Source organism: Schistocerca gregaria, chromosome X (genome assembly GCF_023897955.1).
Source record: "Schistocerca gregaria isolate iqSchGreg1 chromosome X, iqSchGreg1.2, whole genome shotgun sequence".
NCBI lineage: Eukaryota > Metazoa > Arthropoda > Insecta > Orthoptera > Acrididae > Schistocerca > Schistocerca gregaria.
The window spans coordinates 617809427-617826107 of record NC_064931.1 but is presented as its reverse complement, the minus strand read 5'-3'; the positions used below and the strand labels follow the sequence as shown (position 1 = coordinate 617826107).

Genomic DNA, 16681 nt, shown 5'->3' with positions numbered 1-16681 from the left:
CTCCCGAATGCGAGTCCAGTGTGCTAACTACTGTGCCACCTCACTCTGTCTGTTGACATGTTTCTTCTATCTGGGTGACATAGTATATTATGGCTGCTCTGAAGATGTGATCAATTTCATACATCACATCCAATCTTGTGAAAAACACCACACCTGACAGAAGGTTAATGGTGAAAATATTTTGGGCAGCAGCCAGTTTCCCCGTCTCTTGTTCTTTTAGATCACATACAGAATTACAACTGTTATAAGCATTATTAATTCTGGTCAGATGCACATATTTCTGGATTTTTTCAACATTTCTTAAAAGGTTGCAGTAATGAATCTTTACTTGTTTTGGCAATTATATCAACTTCTTTTTCTGTTCACAAGGGTTTTTAACTGCTTATGTTATCCTTCATTTTACATATGTATTTGAATCTTGGAAAAATAGCTACTGAAATAAAATTGTAGCAATCAAATAATGCTTAAAGGTAATTTCTTCAGTCAAACTTTTAGACTGTTTAAGTCAATTTTTCTTCAAAAGGCAATCACAGGCACTTGCTTCCATGTTCTGATGAAGACAGAAACTACTTGGTTCAATATTTTTTTGTTTGACTGTAACATATGAGGCAACTTCTCCTTTTCTTATACTGACTCCACATGAAAACGATGCTAGCTTATAAAAACTTATATTTACCTCACTTATCCATTTGATTATACAATGTTCAGATAAGTTCATAACTCTACAATTCTTCTATGTATACAAGCAGATCATTTACCTTTTATTTCAATCCCCTAATATTCTGTTATAAAAAACCATACTTCCAAAAATATTACAGTATCTGCTTACTAGCAACTGAATGTAACTAAGAAATAAAAATAAAATAAGTATGAAACTTCTTCCATTGTTTTCTAAGTTCCTGTCCAACCTGGCTTCTGAATGACACAATGAATGATTTCAAACACTTCTTTTTACAAAGTATCAAGCACCACACATCATATTTCAGCATACCTCAACATTCAAGCTCGACATGAGGTATCCCACAGTGTATCTTGTCAGGTAGGTCGATCTGGTGTATTAAGAACTTAGAAGTGATGTCCAGACCACAGCAGGAGAGTGAAATGACTTCTTTAGCACAATCAAGGACTCCATCAAGGCTCTGATAATCTTCACTTCAGTCTTGTGATGAACACTGTTACATCAGTCCTGCAAAAGCCACTACCATTGGCTCTCCTGTAAGTTGATGGTGTCATGTTGACCATGAGCAGCAATTTAATCTCCAAAAGAAATTCTGGATGTAGTGTGGCTGACTAATTCAATTTGGCCTGTGCTTCAACAAAATTAGGACAAAAAAAACCAACATGTAAGTGAATCAATTAGAGCCTGGGATTATCCACACTTACAACACAGATCTACCCAACGTGGCAGAATTCAAATATCTTGGTAAATGATGAGTGCCAACTCATTCATTAGCTGTAGGGACTGATGACTCTTGACTGGACACACATGAAGTGATAAATTATAACTCACATTAACTGCATATGTTTGATAAACTATCACCTGAAGCCCAAAATTGACAATGCTCCCATCCATCTTATCACACTCTATAGACCTAGATGTTGGAATAGCACTATCAAGGCAAGTGATATGTGATGTTTAAGTCATGTGCAAGTTTCCAAGGATACTGCAGTAAACTTTTGGGTGGCATGCCATTCAGACAACCATAACAGCAAAAAATTCATATATTCAATGTATATTTACTATGTGACTTTTTTAAGCAAAAGAGTTGTGTGACTGAATCTGTCTCGCAGATCTGCTATAAGAAGGAGGTGGGGGGAGGGCGAGGAATCACCCCACTGTTTAATTTTTAAAATGCCTTTATCTTGGTGACTAATGGAGTTGTCAGAACGAGTCAGTTTTTGTTTCATGGGCCAAGGCCACTGCTTGTCTGTGTGAAAAGAGAATACAAATATCTTTAACAAATCAAATTTGTTGAACATGTTAGGCATCTCATCCTTTTTATCTTTGTTGGTTTTGAATTTATTTTTATGCCATCCAGTTTTCTTCCCACTTAGTATAATCAACTACAATTCTCTTCAAAGTTCCTTTGGTGTGAAACAACAACTGCACTTATGGTACAAGTTCCTCCTCAAAATGATTTGTAATATTTTCCACATTATTCATGTCTTGTGAATCAAGACAACTTGTATAAAATCAAGTTGGTATAAAATTCACATATTCCCTCAGTTTTCATTTATTTCTTAGGCACATCTTCCTAGTCTTTTGACTTCCTGCAGCAACACTACCTGTACTGTTTACTATTGCAGACAGAATGTACTGACATCACTCTTTTCTTCACTTTTTATGCATGTATAACTTTACATTTCCTATGTAACCATGTTTGCTGTTCTTACTTTTGAGCTTTCATTACTGACATACATCACCTTTCTAAAACACATTCCTTTGGAATTGGATTACATATTTCATATACAATATTTCCAGTCTTCGTTCCACAAATTCCTGAGACCTTATTTTTATACAAATATCTAACTGCTATCAACTTGTTATTGAGGTCCTTGGACATGTGTTAACTGCTCTTAATAATAAGATTCATTTTCCTTGTTAGGTTTGCTTCAGTTTCTCCCTTCTGTTCCACACTGTTCTTTTATATACAGAGTTAACTCACTAACAATAAAAATAAATATGTCATCACACACTGCATTAAGCATCTCCTCATAAAGGCCCTTGTATCCAAAACGACACACAGATAAATTGGTTAACATGATTCTAAACAAAGTTAAAGTCTAATTCCAGTGTTCTTTTGTGCATTTGTTACACAGCCTTTTAATAACAAAAGCTCTATTTCCCTATCTTTGATCCTACTGAAAAGTCTATAATCATGCAGAATGTATCATATTAAGAATCTTACTTATCTACAAGAAGAAATATATCTCAACATAATCTACCCTGGATCAACAACAGCTCTGACAGGCCACTTGTGACCAATGTGGTCATATTCAGTAACATAATTCACAGAACTCATAATGCGTGGTGCAGCAATGTCACACTTGACTGGGTATTGACTGCTTCTGCTGCAGACATTTCTTAGCCGACTGTACTGGTAATTCGTCTCAGACTGCACACCTCTGGAAAAAGAGAAAGCATTATATTTTAACAGAAAATAGAAATGGCAACAATATAATGCTCTATATTCAACAACAAGAAATCAAGCAAATGATCCAGATATTTCAGAGTAAAATTCTCATTCAGAAGTCTTTTAGATACATTGACAGAAACCACTGAAATGTCTGCTACAGAAGAAAACATCGAATATTTTGGGCATATCTAAATAAACTCTATCAAATTGTGTGGGAAAGTATTAAAAAGGAGAATATACAGGCTTTTGTTATGATGAAGGAAAGTCTTAAATGAAAAACAAACAATGATTACAGGGCTAGGTAACCACTAACACGTAAGGACAAATGTTGGTTACTGGTCAGGCAAGTAAGAAGTAGTGATTACTACTTTTTAGTGAGTAGAATTTTCTCTGAACTGTTTATGAAGCAGTGACCTGTGTGTGACTGTCTGTTACTTGGCACGACATCATGGTGTGTGTGGGGTGGGTAGTCTTGATTGCAATTTAAATAATTATTTACTTTTAAATACCATAAATTAAAAATCAATTTCTTTAGTACTCTGCTCTTAATTATGTGCCTGTATGCTTAGATATCCTGGATAAATGAAATGCTGCAGGATGTAACATGCAAGATTCAATTGACGTCTATGTTTTCTGGCGCTGTAACTCACACACCTATTCTAGAAAAAGTATATTAAAAAAATAGTATTAAAATTTAAGTAGCAGACTGACTACATTTTAGTAACCAAAACTATTTCATCATTAATTATCAAAGATTCGAAGACACTGTGACTGAAGAATGATTTAGATTTATTTGTCAAACTGTTCTCACTTTTGGCTGCTGATATACCTCATTTTTCCAACTTCTCAGCTCAATAACCTAGTTGTCTAAACAAGAAATTTACAATTCTCTTAGAAAAGTTTACCCCACAAGCAATAACCTCGACAGCACAGACAAACCACTTAAGTTATTTTAATGTGTGTAAATTTAAGATCACAACTGTATGCAAAGCTACCTGTGTGTAAAGCTTTTGCAGGTATGCTCAGGTATTAGCAGTGTCTAATGTACTTATTTAGGTAATGAAAGTTATTGCTTTGGCAGAAAAACAAAAAAGTTGAAAATAAACACAGAGATCAAATCCTGCTTAGAAAATAAGCTGCAATATTTGGCTCTCAGAAGTAGCCACACTTTGTTTCAAACATGTTGCCCTAAGTACGTGTGCATAATTCGGTAAAGAGTTGTCTCATCCACACACCTTCTCATAATGGTGCAGTGATGGGCAAGCTGCAGAACTGAGCACATTCGGCTGTGGTCACAGAGAGTGAGCGCATTCTGGGGAGCACAAACTCTTGCCAGGCATGTTTTAGACAATGATATGAACATTCTGAATCGTCATTTCTATGGAGTACATTTGTTGTGCTGGTTGGAGTGTAGCAAATGGATGATGATTTTCAAGGGCCTTCACTACATGGTTACCAGTTCCTCTTATAGCATTTGAAGATGTAGGTACTAGAAATTTTTTCCCATAGTAATAAAGCTATCATATGTATTGCAGTTTGTACACGGATGGTAAATTAAAGTAATAAAATGTAACTGTCATTAAGGTAAAAACTAAGATCATTATATAAAAAAGATAAAACTGCAATGTAGGCCATGTGTATCTATTGTGATTGTAACTGATGCAGTGAAATGTAAAATCTATTAAAAATGTTGTTACACACTGAAGTAGTTCAGTCTTCTGTTTATCATATCCACTGTAACATGACTGCACAAAATATACATACATTCACTGTAGTTTTCTGCTGTTATTTAGTTGTATATGGCAAAAGTGGTGCTAAATTTTAGTTGTGTGTGGCAAAAGTGATGCTAAATGAATAATTATTATAACTATGACCACAACTGGTGACCCTACAACCTAAACCAGAGTATATAAAAATCAAAAACCTTTTTCAAACTTTACTGTATTTATTTAAATACACGATTTCATGGCAAACCCACGATTAAACAATGGCGGCATCAAAATACAACGCATGACTGTGAAAATACCACCTCTCTGGTGGAAAAAGGTGAAATATGGGTTTAAAAAGTGGAATCTCAATTTTTTATCACAAATATAAGCACTTAAGTGACAAATTGTTATTATATTTGGGATCGGTAGATAGCAAAGTTGCAGAGCTAATTTCAGATTTCATATGCAAACCATTACCAGCTTCCCCACGCGCAGACTTCAAAACACATCTTATCTCAGATTTGAACAGTCAGAGTCAAATACAAAAATAAAAACAAAAAATTACTAAGTGGATTAGAACTAGGAGACAAAAAATTATCTACTGCACTCAAGAAATGTGTAAATTCTTGTTGGGACACAATTAACCAACAATTTTTAAAAAACTATAGTTCTACAAATACCTTAGAATTTCATTTTGGCAACTGAACAAAAACATTTCAATGATTTATTCACAGCACTTTATTTTGGTTGTTCCAATGTAATACATGTGCCTTTGTGAACTTATCATTTCTGAGAATGCATGCTGTTACAGCATGATTACCTGTAAATACAACATTAATGAAATAAATGCTCAAAATGATGTCTGTCAACCTCAGTGCATTTGGCAATACATGTAACGACATTCCTCTCAACAGCGAGTAGTTCGCCTTCCGTAATGTTCGCACATGCATTGACAATATGCTGCCGCATGTTGTCAGGCATTGTTGGTGGATCACGATAGCAAATATCCTTCAAGTTTCCTCACAGAAAGAAATCCGGGGATATCAGATCCGGTGAACTTGTGGGCCATGGTATGGTGCTTTGATGACCAATCCACCTGTCATGAAATATGCTATTCAATACCGCTTCAACTGCATGCGAGCTATGTGCCCGACATCCATCACGTTGGAAGTACATCGCCATTCTGTCATGCGGTGAAACATCTTGTAGTAACATCGGTAGAACATTACGTAGGGAATCAACATACATTTTACAATTTATATTGCCACTGATAAAATGGGGGCCAATTATCCTTCCTCCCATAATGCAGTACCATACATTAACCTGCCAAGGTCGCTGATGTTCCACTTGTCGCAGCCATAATGGATTTTCCGTTGCCCAATAGTTGCAAGTTTACATTACCACTGTTGGTGAATGACGCTTTGTCGCTAAATAGAACGCATGCAAAAAATCTGTCATCATCCCGTAATTTCTCTTGTGCCCAGTGGTATAACTGTACACGGCTTTCCAAGTAGTCGCCATGCAATTCCTGGTGCATAGAAATATGGTAGTGGTGCAATCGATGTTGATGTGGCATTCTCAACACCGACGTTTTTGAGATTCCCAATTATTGGGCAATTTGTCTTCTACTGATGTGCAGATTAGCCACGACAGCAACTAAAACATTTACTTGGGCATCATCATTTGTTGCAGGTCGTGGTTGACATTTCACATGTGGCTGAACACTTCCTGTTTCCTTAAATAACATAACTATCCAGCGAACGGTCCAGACACTTGGATGATGTCATCCAAGATACCGAGTAGCATACATAGCAAACGCCCATTGGGCATTTTGATCACAACAGCCACGCATCAAAACGATACTGGTTTTTCCACAATTGGTAAACGGTCCATTTCAACGAGGGTAATGTATCACAAAGCAAATACTGTCTGCACTTGCGGAATGTTACGTGATACCAAGTACTTATATATTTGTTACTATTACAGCGCCATCTGTCACAAAGCAAAAAAAGTGGTCCAACTATAAAAAATTCATATTTCTTTACGTACTACATGAATATGTAATAAAAAATGGGAGTTCCTACTTTAAAAAAAAAAAAAAAAAAAAAAAAAAAAAACGCAGTTGATATCCGTTTGACCTATGGCAGCGCCATCTAGCGGGCCAACCATAGCGCCATCTGGTTTTTCCCCTTCAAGCTAGACGAGTTTTGTTCTTTGTAGTTTTTTCGCTTTACACTTATTTTGAGAGATATTTGGCCTGGTCACTATCAATGGACCACCCTGTATAGTCAGATGTCTGCCAGCGAATTATTAGTGACAATTTTTTGGGGGTACTATGATCTGTTACGCTATGTTACGTCCAAAATGTTGTTTTACCAACAAACATTAATCACTAGTACCATCTTTACAGACACCTACGGACAGATTGGTGTTATTTATTGATGCACAGCATAAATATTGAGACTTTCTAAACAGATATCATAACATTCTCATGCATAAACCTAATTACAGTTTTCTTGAAGTTAATGTGAACACATGATCACAACTACAGGACCTGCAGTGCATGCATGAACCAGACACTCGTCACCAGAAAAATTAGATCAAGTGAAACTTGAATTTCAAGAGATGAACAATATTGGCATATGTCGTCTTTCTAAAAGTTGCTGATCTAGTCCTCTCCATCATGTTTCAAAGAAATATTGAACTTGGCATCCCTGTGGAGATTAAAGAGCTTTAAATGCTCTCACAGTGCCATACCACTTTTCATACTTCATTTGTAATATTTCAACTGCCAAATCTCCAACAGAAAGATATTCTTTAAAACTGATTTTAGCAAACTTCATTTCTGTTGCGCCAGATGCGCCTAAACAGCTGCTTTACACTATTTGAACCTTAGAATTTCATTTTGGCAACTGAACAAAAACATTTCAATGATTTATTCACAGCATTTTGAATGTTGTTCTTTTTGTGTATTCGTATTCAGATGATATTCTCAGTTTCGAGAGAGATATCATTCTTGGCTTATCGTGTGTCACAGCAAGGAATTTTGTCATTAGAAGAAAAAATGATGACCATCAAAGACTTTCCCCATACTACAAAAATAAGAGAACTACACAATTTTTTTGGTTAGGTGAATTTCTAGAGATGATTGTTGCCACATGCTGCAGAAATCTGGCAACCTTTGTTTATCTTGTACAAGAATATCAAGAGGAAGGACAATCACCCTATTAAATGGACTGACGGAGCACTCAAATCATTCGAGAAGATACAAGAGCAACTACCTAATGGAACTCTGCTTGCTCATCTCTCAACAGGTCTTCATTTGGATTACATTATAGGTCCTTCTTTACTCCAACTCTGAGAAGGAACACCTGAACCACTGCCATTTTTCTCCAAGTCTCTCACCAATACACAACATAACTATAGTATCTATGATTGTGAATTGCTGACAGCATTATTCAGCAGCCTAATACTTTTATCGTCTGGAAGGCAGACAGTTCGCACACCACAAGCCATGAACATTTGCCTTTAAACAGTAATCAGAAAAGCAACACCAAGGCAACTGTGCCATCTGGAATTTCTGTCAGTTCACAATATGTCATAGAGACTGTCTTAGAAGACTGATACATGTTTCAGAGTTGAAGACATAATGCTGCCAACCAGCATTTCATATGAAGATATTGCTAAGGCACACAGTAATGATCCAGGACTGGCCAGACAGAAGAATTCAGACTCCTGTTCCTTAGCAGTTGTAATAGTATTGTTACAGGATGGATCACACCTTCTTTCTGATACTTCTACAGGTAAACTCTGGCCATATGTACTGCCATCCTAACAACAAAAAGTCTTCCATGCACTACATGACTTGGCTCAACCTGGCATCAAAGGCACAGTAGACTTTATCTCACAGCACTTCATTTGCTCTTTGCTGAAACAAGATGTAAAGCTGTGGGTAAAAACATGTATTCACTGTTAACGAATGAAGTTGCAAAACATGCAACTAGTGCTTTTGGAACTATCAGTGAAGCTGGCAATCATTTTCCACATATCCCTGTTGATCTACTGAGAGCATTACCTTGATCTATAGACTTTGCTGATCTCTTGACAATGATTGACAGGTTTTCATGTTGGCCAGAGGCAGTTCCACTTTAAGACATCTCTGCTTGTTATGAATTGTATATTTTGCAGTTGCTAAAATCAGCACCACTGACAGAGGACAGTGGTTTGATTGTCACTTGTTCACTCACCTGAGACAGGCCGTAAGAGTACACATCATAACAACCACATACCATCCAGTACCAAATGGCAAAGTTTAACAGTGGCATTGCAATATTTATGTATCTTAAGAGCTAGACTTTCAGATTTCTGGATCAACAACTTACCAACAGTGTCAATAGGTCTCCACACCTATGTAATTCCATAATATAATGCCATCACTGGATACATGACTTGCAGCTTGATGACTAAACTTCCATTTGATTTTTTTTTATCCTATACCAGTGGAATGAAATGTTTTGACTTTCAGTTTCAACTTTAAGCAGCTCAATGCCTTAGTTAAACCAATAAAGTTTGACATCATGCCAAAACATCTGTCTCCATCCATCCTGAACTCATGAAGTCTTCACATGTATTCACGAGATACAATGCACAGAGGAAACCTCTCCAATCTATCTACAGTGGACCACCCCTGGCACATTCACACTCTGAAAAGTGCTTTGCCATTTAAACACATCATGTTCAAGAGATCATCTCCATCGATAGACTCTAGCCGTCCTTCCTGCTGAAGACTGTTGATCCTGAATCACCCACTTCAAGTAAACAATCAGCTCCAGTCATAAAACCTCCAGAGTGTCAGTCAATAATCCAATAAACTATATATTCTCATCATATCTATGCACTTTCCAAAGAAACACCTGAACACTATCACTGGGGAGGGTGTAGTACATGGCTGTAACTGATGCCATGAAATATAAACTCTGTAAAACATACTGCTAATCATTGGAGTAGTTACTCTTTAGTTGTTCTGTTTATCATATCCACTGCAATGCAGCTGCAAAAAATATATCTGCATTCATTGTAATTCTGTGTTGTTATGTAGTTCTGTGTAGCAAAAACTGTATTAAATAAAGAGTTATTTTAACTAGAACTACACTACTATGTCAAAGAATAGATAAACAAAAGCATTTTATTTTATTTTTTTAAGTAGTATTCAGGAATGAAGATTGGATTGGGCGGCAACTCAGGGTGTCACCACCTGTTTTCACTCTCTAAGTCAAAATCCAATGTTGCTCACTTTGTCATTAAATCTTGTCATAATAGCTACTCCTTCATAAGTGTAGTACATGGCTTATAGCTGTTTCATTATCTGTTAGAATCTGTGGTAGGTGCTTTCTAGTTTCAAATGACACTGCGTGTCTTGGGTAGCTGTACAATCTTCAAGAATGCACTGAACTGTTACGGCTGCTCCACAGATGCATTGATTTTTTTGTGCATGTGTGTGAGGGATTGGGGGGGGGGGGGAGGGTGAGGGGGACTTGGGGGGGGGGGGATGCCACAGTATAAATTCATGAGATACATTTGTACTTTAATTTGCAGATGGCATAAGGCAATATGTTCTTTCCTTGATCTTCATAGTGAAGTTTGACAGACCTTGGTGATGGTTCTCATTATTCATAGTTTATTGAATATTGCAGTACTTTGTCATTCATCCTTCCTTGTGGCATTGCATATCCATCCTCACATCAGCAGTTGAAATGCCTACTTATTGTGTTCCCATCCCCAATGATTCTTTGGTTAGTTCTTCAATCACCTCATTACCTGGAATGCTGATGGACTGTGTGCCCCAAGGATGACAGTGGATGTCTCTATACTATGAAGGGACTATAGTCAATCATGGGTGGCAGAGACCAGTGGATGTCTTTTAACACTAATCTGTTGTTTTCAATGTACTCAAGTTGCTACTGCTTACTATGAAATTTTGTTGAGTAATAATTGTTATATAATTGTCTATATGTAGCTGTCAATTCTGCCGTATAAACACTACATTTTTTCGGTAGAGAATATTGTTCTCAATTCCATTCATGGACATATTGGATAGCTGACTTGCTCCTTATCTTTAAAATTGCCAGTGTGGAGAAGTCTAAAACGGGGATAGTCTTGCAAGACAGAATAAAATGCACAGCAATAAAAATTAGGATCTACATTGTCTTTGTTGCCACAACAGAAGTTCATCCTTGCTGCTGGTCAATGAAGATGCAACGGAGGGAAGATTGTCTTGCAGGCAGTGCTTCCAACATGTCAACAATGGTTCCACAGTCAAAACAGAATAGAACCATGACTTCAAAAAAAATTTAGTAAAACTGTTTTACCTCTTCCCCAGGAAGTTTTTCATGTTTATCAGCTTGAGTTGTTGTACATGTGGTAGCCACTCAAGTTTAATACCTAAAAGGAACAATACTAGTCCTGTACTTTCAGCGGTTGAGTTCCCATGCATAGTTCTGGATGAAGATGAGCAGGTTACATTCTACAAAAATGCACATGTGATTTAGTTGGTGGGAAGCTATTTCCATGGTTTTGCCCACATTTTTGGGTCTCTGTTCAGCTGTTTGGAGTTTGCATTCTGCTGTTTATAAAGATTAAGGATATGGAAGTACAATATAAATGAAGATCATTGATGTAAAATGCTGGTGCAGCAAGGTCTTTCTGCATTAACTATGCTTCTCATTACAATCACAAAAAGAGTGTCACTCAAAACTGACCCATGTGGAATTCCATTTTCTTGCAAATATTGGTTATTGAGAACTGTTTCTATCTTGACTCAAAACAATGAAAGTGATAAGTTTAATACAAGGAAAGACAGATTTCCTCCAAATCTCACGTGAGTGGTTGATAAACTGTTACAATGGAATTTTGTTTCATAAATCTCTTGTAAATAAAAAATACTGCTATCAATTCACAGTGGTGCAAAAACAAATTCCCAATAGCAAACTCTAATCATACGAGATGATGGCAGTTTGGAATCTTCGGAATCCACATTGGATTCGGGGAAGGAGATTTCTATAATCCGTAAACCAAGCGATTCATTACCCATCCATTCTAATAGTTTACTCAATCTATCCTTTCCATAATATTGTAAAATTAATTGCTAGCTGATTGGTCTGTAGCTGTTTACATGCAACGTGTCTTTGGTATACATATTATGATATTCTCTCTCCGTGAAAAGGGAACTGTGCCATCAAACATTTTTTAGATTGCAGTGTTTTACTACTGTCATAAGATGTTGAACCATTGTATTGTGTATGTTGTCTGGTCCAGGGGACATATCTCCACATTGTTTTAAAGCATTATTTACTTCCCAGATTGAAAAGGGAGCATTATATGTAGTCCTTTTGAATTATAAAATAGGACATTACATTCCATTAAGATGTGGTAGTGAATGGAATTAGGATGGTATTTATCAGACACAGAAATTTCTGCATCATATACTGCTAGCAACTCAGTGATGTCTGAGCAATTGGTGTTAATTTCTCCTTATTGAGGATTCCTTGAATTCTATTTGTTTAATGATGGCCAGTAATACACTGTAATTTGGCCCATTCTTCGGAAGTCGGGGTATGTGCTTTCATAGAAGAAACATACTGTTCCCAACTATCTTCCTTCTGTTTTTTAACTATGCATTGTGCCTTTGCCCATGATCCTTTAAATAAAATTAAATTCTTAGTAGATGGGTGACACTCATCTCATCATGTTGCTCTTTGCCATGTTCTGACAGCATCTGTGATCTCTTTGGACCACCATGTAACAGCCTTTCATGAAGGAAGAGCCTGATGAGAAGGGTATTGTAATGTTCACAGCTTGGATGAATGTTCCCATTGTGTCTTGTACTACTTCGTTGATTCTCTCCTCTGTATTTATTGTGATCTGCACTTTAGCAATAAAAGTTTCCCAACTGGCCTCCATAGTGAGTAATGTGGTAGAAAATTGTTCTGTTGTATATTTGGAACCAATAAAATCCTCAGGCAGTGGTCACTAATAAAAAGATTGCTGTGAAAACTTCTCTGGATCATTAGTGCAAAGTTAGATCTGCAGATTCTCAGGTCTGTTGCAGAACAGGAGTCACAGGCAGCCTGAAATATGTTGGGGCTCCTTAATTCATTAACAGAGGTCAAGGTCTGAAATAAATTTCTCTGCTAGTTGCCCTCTACAAATCGTAATCTTGCTGCCTCATATACGATCATCAGCATTAAAATATTCTAATAAAATTAAAGACGGAGTAATTGCTTCAACAGTTCTTCCAGCTTTCCCTGTCAGGAAGATTACACATATTACAATTTGTGATCGTTATGTTCAATTGGATTCTAATACCTATTGCTTTGAGTATAGTGTTCAGAAGTATTTCTTCACTGTCTGTCTGACTTGACAAGTATGCAGAGACTTCCAGATGCCCACTCCGTATTCACCCTATTCTTGTATATACCTAATATTCTCTAATTGTAGGAAAATGTCTTCCAAAAACCATGATTCTTTTAGTGTAGGAATAATTTGCCAGTAGTTGTCCAGTTCTTCCAGGTGGTGATGATGAATATGACAATTCCAACATAATATCACTAAAACAGTGGAGATGCAGTCAGTGCAGTGTAAGCTGATAAATGCTGATCTGCCAATTCTCCTGGCTCTCCTCTTGAGGTTGGCATAGAGTGAGTGAGGTAGTGAGTGTGTATGTGTGTGTGTGTGTGTGTGTGTGTGTGTGTGTGTGTGTGTGTCATATATATGTTATTCTTTTTCTCTTTTTCTGCTTTTTCTTCATGTAATTTTTCAGGTTGTAGTTCTGGATATGAAGACACTTGGACAGTTCTACAGTCCCACGTCCTAGCCTCTTTTACCAACTGGGTAATATCTGGCTGTGGATCTATTGTATTTCAGGATGATGATGCTATGGATTGGATCTTATTCCTCTCTTGTGATGCTGGAAAGACATGAAGTGTCTCCTGGTGTATCAGCTCAGAAGTTCCTGCTCTCTAAGATAGAAAGTGAAGGGAGATGGAGATTTCTCTTGCGAATAATTTTTCCATATGGCTGCATGTCTGTGGCTTACATCATGTGGTGGAAACAATTTTGAAAATGTTGGAGTAGGTATGATTGGTGAAATTTCTCACCATTGCTACTGGATACAGGTTTTTATGGCTTTTTTCCTTGGCTTGGAATACAGCAGATGGGCAATGGCTTTCTATTCTTGTATTTTCTTTAATTTTGTATTTACTGGACAAAATGTTGAACATGGAGCATGGTGTTCTAGACAGTTTATACACACAGTTGGTTGTTCACAAAGTTGGTGGGCATGAATTGCTCTGCATTTTTGGTGTGCTGTGCAATGGGATGATGTGGCCAAACCGTAAACATCGATAACATCTCATGAGTAGTGGGATGAAAGGTTTACCATCACATCTGTTCACCCTAAGTTCAACTTTTCCTGGGTGGACATTCCTTCAAAAGCTAAGAAGAAAGTGCTTCTATCTGTTCATTTATCTTTTGAACCTTTTTGAAAACAATGAATGAAATGGACTATTCACTGTTCCAGATTAGCTTTCAGCTCTTCATCTTTCTGAAGTGTAAATTCTCTGAGAGAGAATTTCCTATGCAGAGTTTTATGTGGGGCAATATCCACTGATACGGTCCACAGTTCTGAAATGCTCAAGACTGTGCAGTGGTGGATGGTTTGATCAGTGGTGAAGCATTTTGAATTTTTCCAATGCAGAAACGTCTCCAAATTTATCTCATATTTGCTCCACAAAAAATAACCACTTAGCAGCTGTAAAAGAAACTCCACAGTTCTAATACACATAATGTACTGAATAAATTATTTCATCCCTTGTCTTTTGGCTTGTCCATCGACCCATATGGTAAACATGGTAAGAAAAGCTAATGTTCTGCATTAGAATTGTTCAGCCTGTTGTGACAGTCAGATTAGTACAGTCAATGTTGCTGATTTAATTTAATTGGTTCATCTACGAAATGCCTGCTGATACCACATACTCAGATTCAATGGTTGTCACCACAGGTCATCCGGCCATTCTGGAAGTCCTAGTGTCCCAATACATGGGCAGCTACTACTTGACATGCAGAGGAAGTTAACAGCTCTGTCATCAGAAGTGCTATCCCTCTGTGTCCAGTGGACTTTAACTAGAGGGTACATGACAACCCCGCCATGTCTGATTGTGTACATCAATAGCTTTTAAGTGCATTTTATGTCTATACAGTTATTCTGTGTATAAGATCTTTTACACTGCAAGTGGCAATCCCTAAGGCATCCTTCCCCAACTGGCCCATATTACAGGAAGAAATTTACAGAAAACAGGGGTGAAACTCAAAAATGGGAACCAAAAATTACTTCAGCTGAAAAGTAAAAAGGGGAAGGTGTAAACAACTGAAAGAACAGTCTAGAGGAGACACTGGTCAACACAGGAGACTGCCACTAATGGTTAAAAAGTAGGAGAAGGAAGAATAATTGAAAATGGGAGACTGCAGCACAAGAAAGGAGTCAGGTACCAGCCTTCATTCCAGCAGTAGCACCAGGAGAGTACATTATTATAATTTTATGAGCTTTTAACTATAAGAGAGCTATTTATTTAGTTTCACATAGGTGTTTTTGTAGTTTAATTCTTAAATTTCTCGGATGTTTGTGTAGTGTAGATTTCCATCATCTTTAGCATAGATAGGGACTGTGAACGCTGAGTTTGGATGCAAGATGAGTTAGTGACCATTTGCTCATAACTCCATGTAGTGCTGGCTTTTGTCATGCAGCTTGAGGCTACTGCCAATGGTAATTGCTGTGGAGTGCCGGAAGTGGTGAACCATGGGATGTCCAGCACATCCCACATGTATCCCAATCAGTCCACTATTGTAGTTGTCCCGGTTACTGCCTGCACTGAAGTGTGGAGGGCACTGAGACATTCCAGAAGACTGATAAAGAGACCTCTCCAGTTTTTCTGACAAAATGGTTCCTGGTGCTGTCCATGACTGATAAAGATCCTGAGGCAGATGCAGTTGTTTGCCTTCTTTCAGAGGAATCCTCTTGGCCTGCAAGGTCTGGGCAATTTCAGAGGCTGGGATTATTGGTACTTGGGAGCTCCAATGTAAGGCATACGATGGAACCTTCAGGCATGTGGCTACCAAGGAGGGGAAGAAGTCCATTATGCACTCTGTGTGTGTTGGGGGGGGGAGTCATCCCAGATGTGGAACAGGTCCTTCCAGATGCCATGAAGAGTAAGGGGTACAGATAACTGCAGGTGATGGCTGATGTTGGTACAATATGTGGAGCTTTGGATCAGAAAAGATTCTCTTTGGTTTCTGGTGGCTATATGAAGAGGTAAAGACTGCCCATCATGCTTGCATAATGAAGGCAGAGCTCAACATCTGTAGAATTAGTGACAAGGCCAAATGTAGCCCTTCAGTACAGAGACAAAAGGAGGGTCTGAAAGGGCTTCATTATACACAGGAGGTGCTGTGTAGAGTGGACTGGGTGGTCTTTTAGGTGAAGGAAGGAAGGAAGGAAATTACAGTTTAATGTCCTGTCAACAATGAGGTCATTAGAGATGGAGCACAAGCTAAGGGGGAAAGAAATTGTCCATACCCTTTCAAAGGTATCACTGTGACATTTGTCTGAGTGATTAAGAGAAACCACGAAAAACCTATATATGGATGGTTGGACACAGCACTGAACCACTGTCCTCCTGAATGCAAGTCCAGTGTGTTAATCACTGAACCACCTTGCTCATTTTTAGGTTACACAGTTGTAGAAGTGCAGAAACAGGGCTTCAGTCTCAATGGGCGCAGGTA

General features: G+C 37.7%; 1 protein-coding gene across 6 annotated transcripts in view; it reads right to left on the bottom strand.

The window, feature by feature from the left end:
* Positions 1–728: 728 nt before the first annotated feature.
* LOC126297431 (uncharacterized) overlaps positions 729–16681 on the bottom strand; it is a 99382-nt gene continuing 83429 nt past the window's right edge. For all 6 annotated transcript variants that reach the window (XM_049988259.1, XM_049988256.1, XM_049988258.1 and 3 more), the window contains one exon: positions 729–3126. In XM_049988259.1, coding sequence (XP_049844216.1) covers positions 2943–3126 — 184 coding nt within the window. In that variant the 3' untranslated portion in view covers positions 729–2942. The remainder of the gene's footprint in view (positions 3127–16681) is intronic.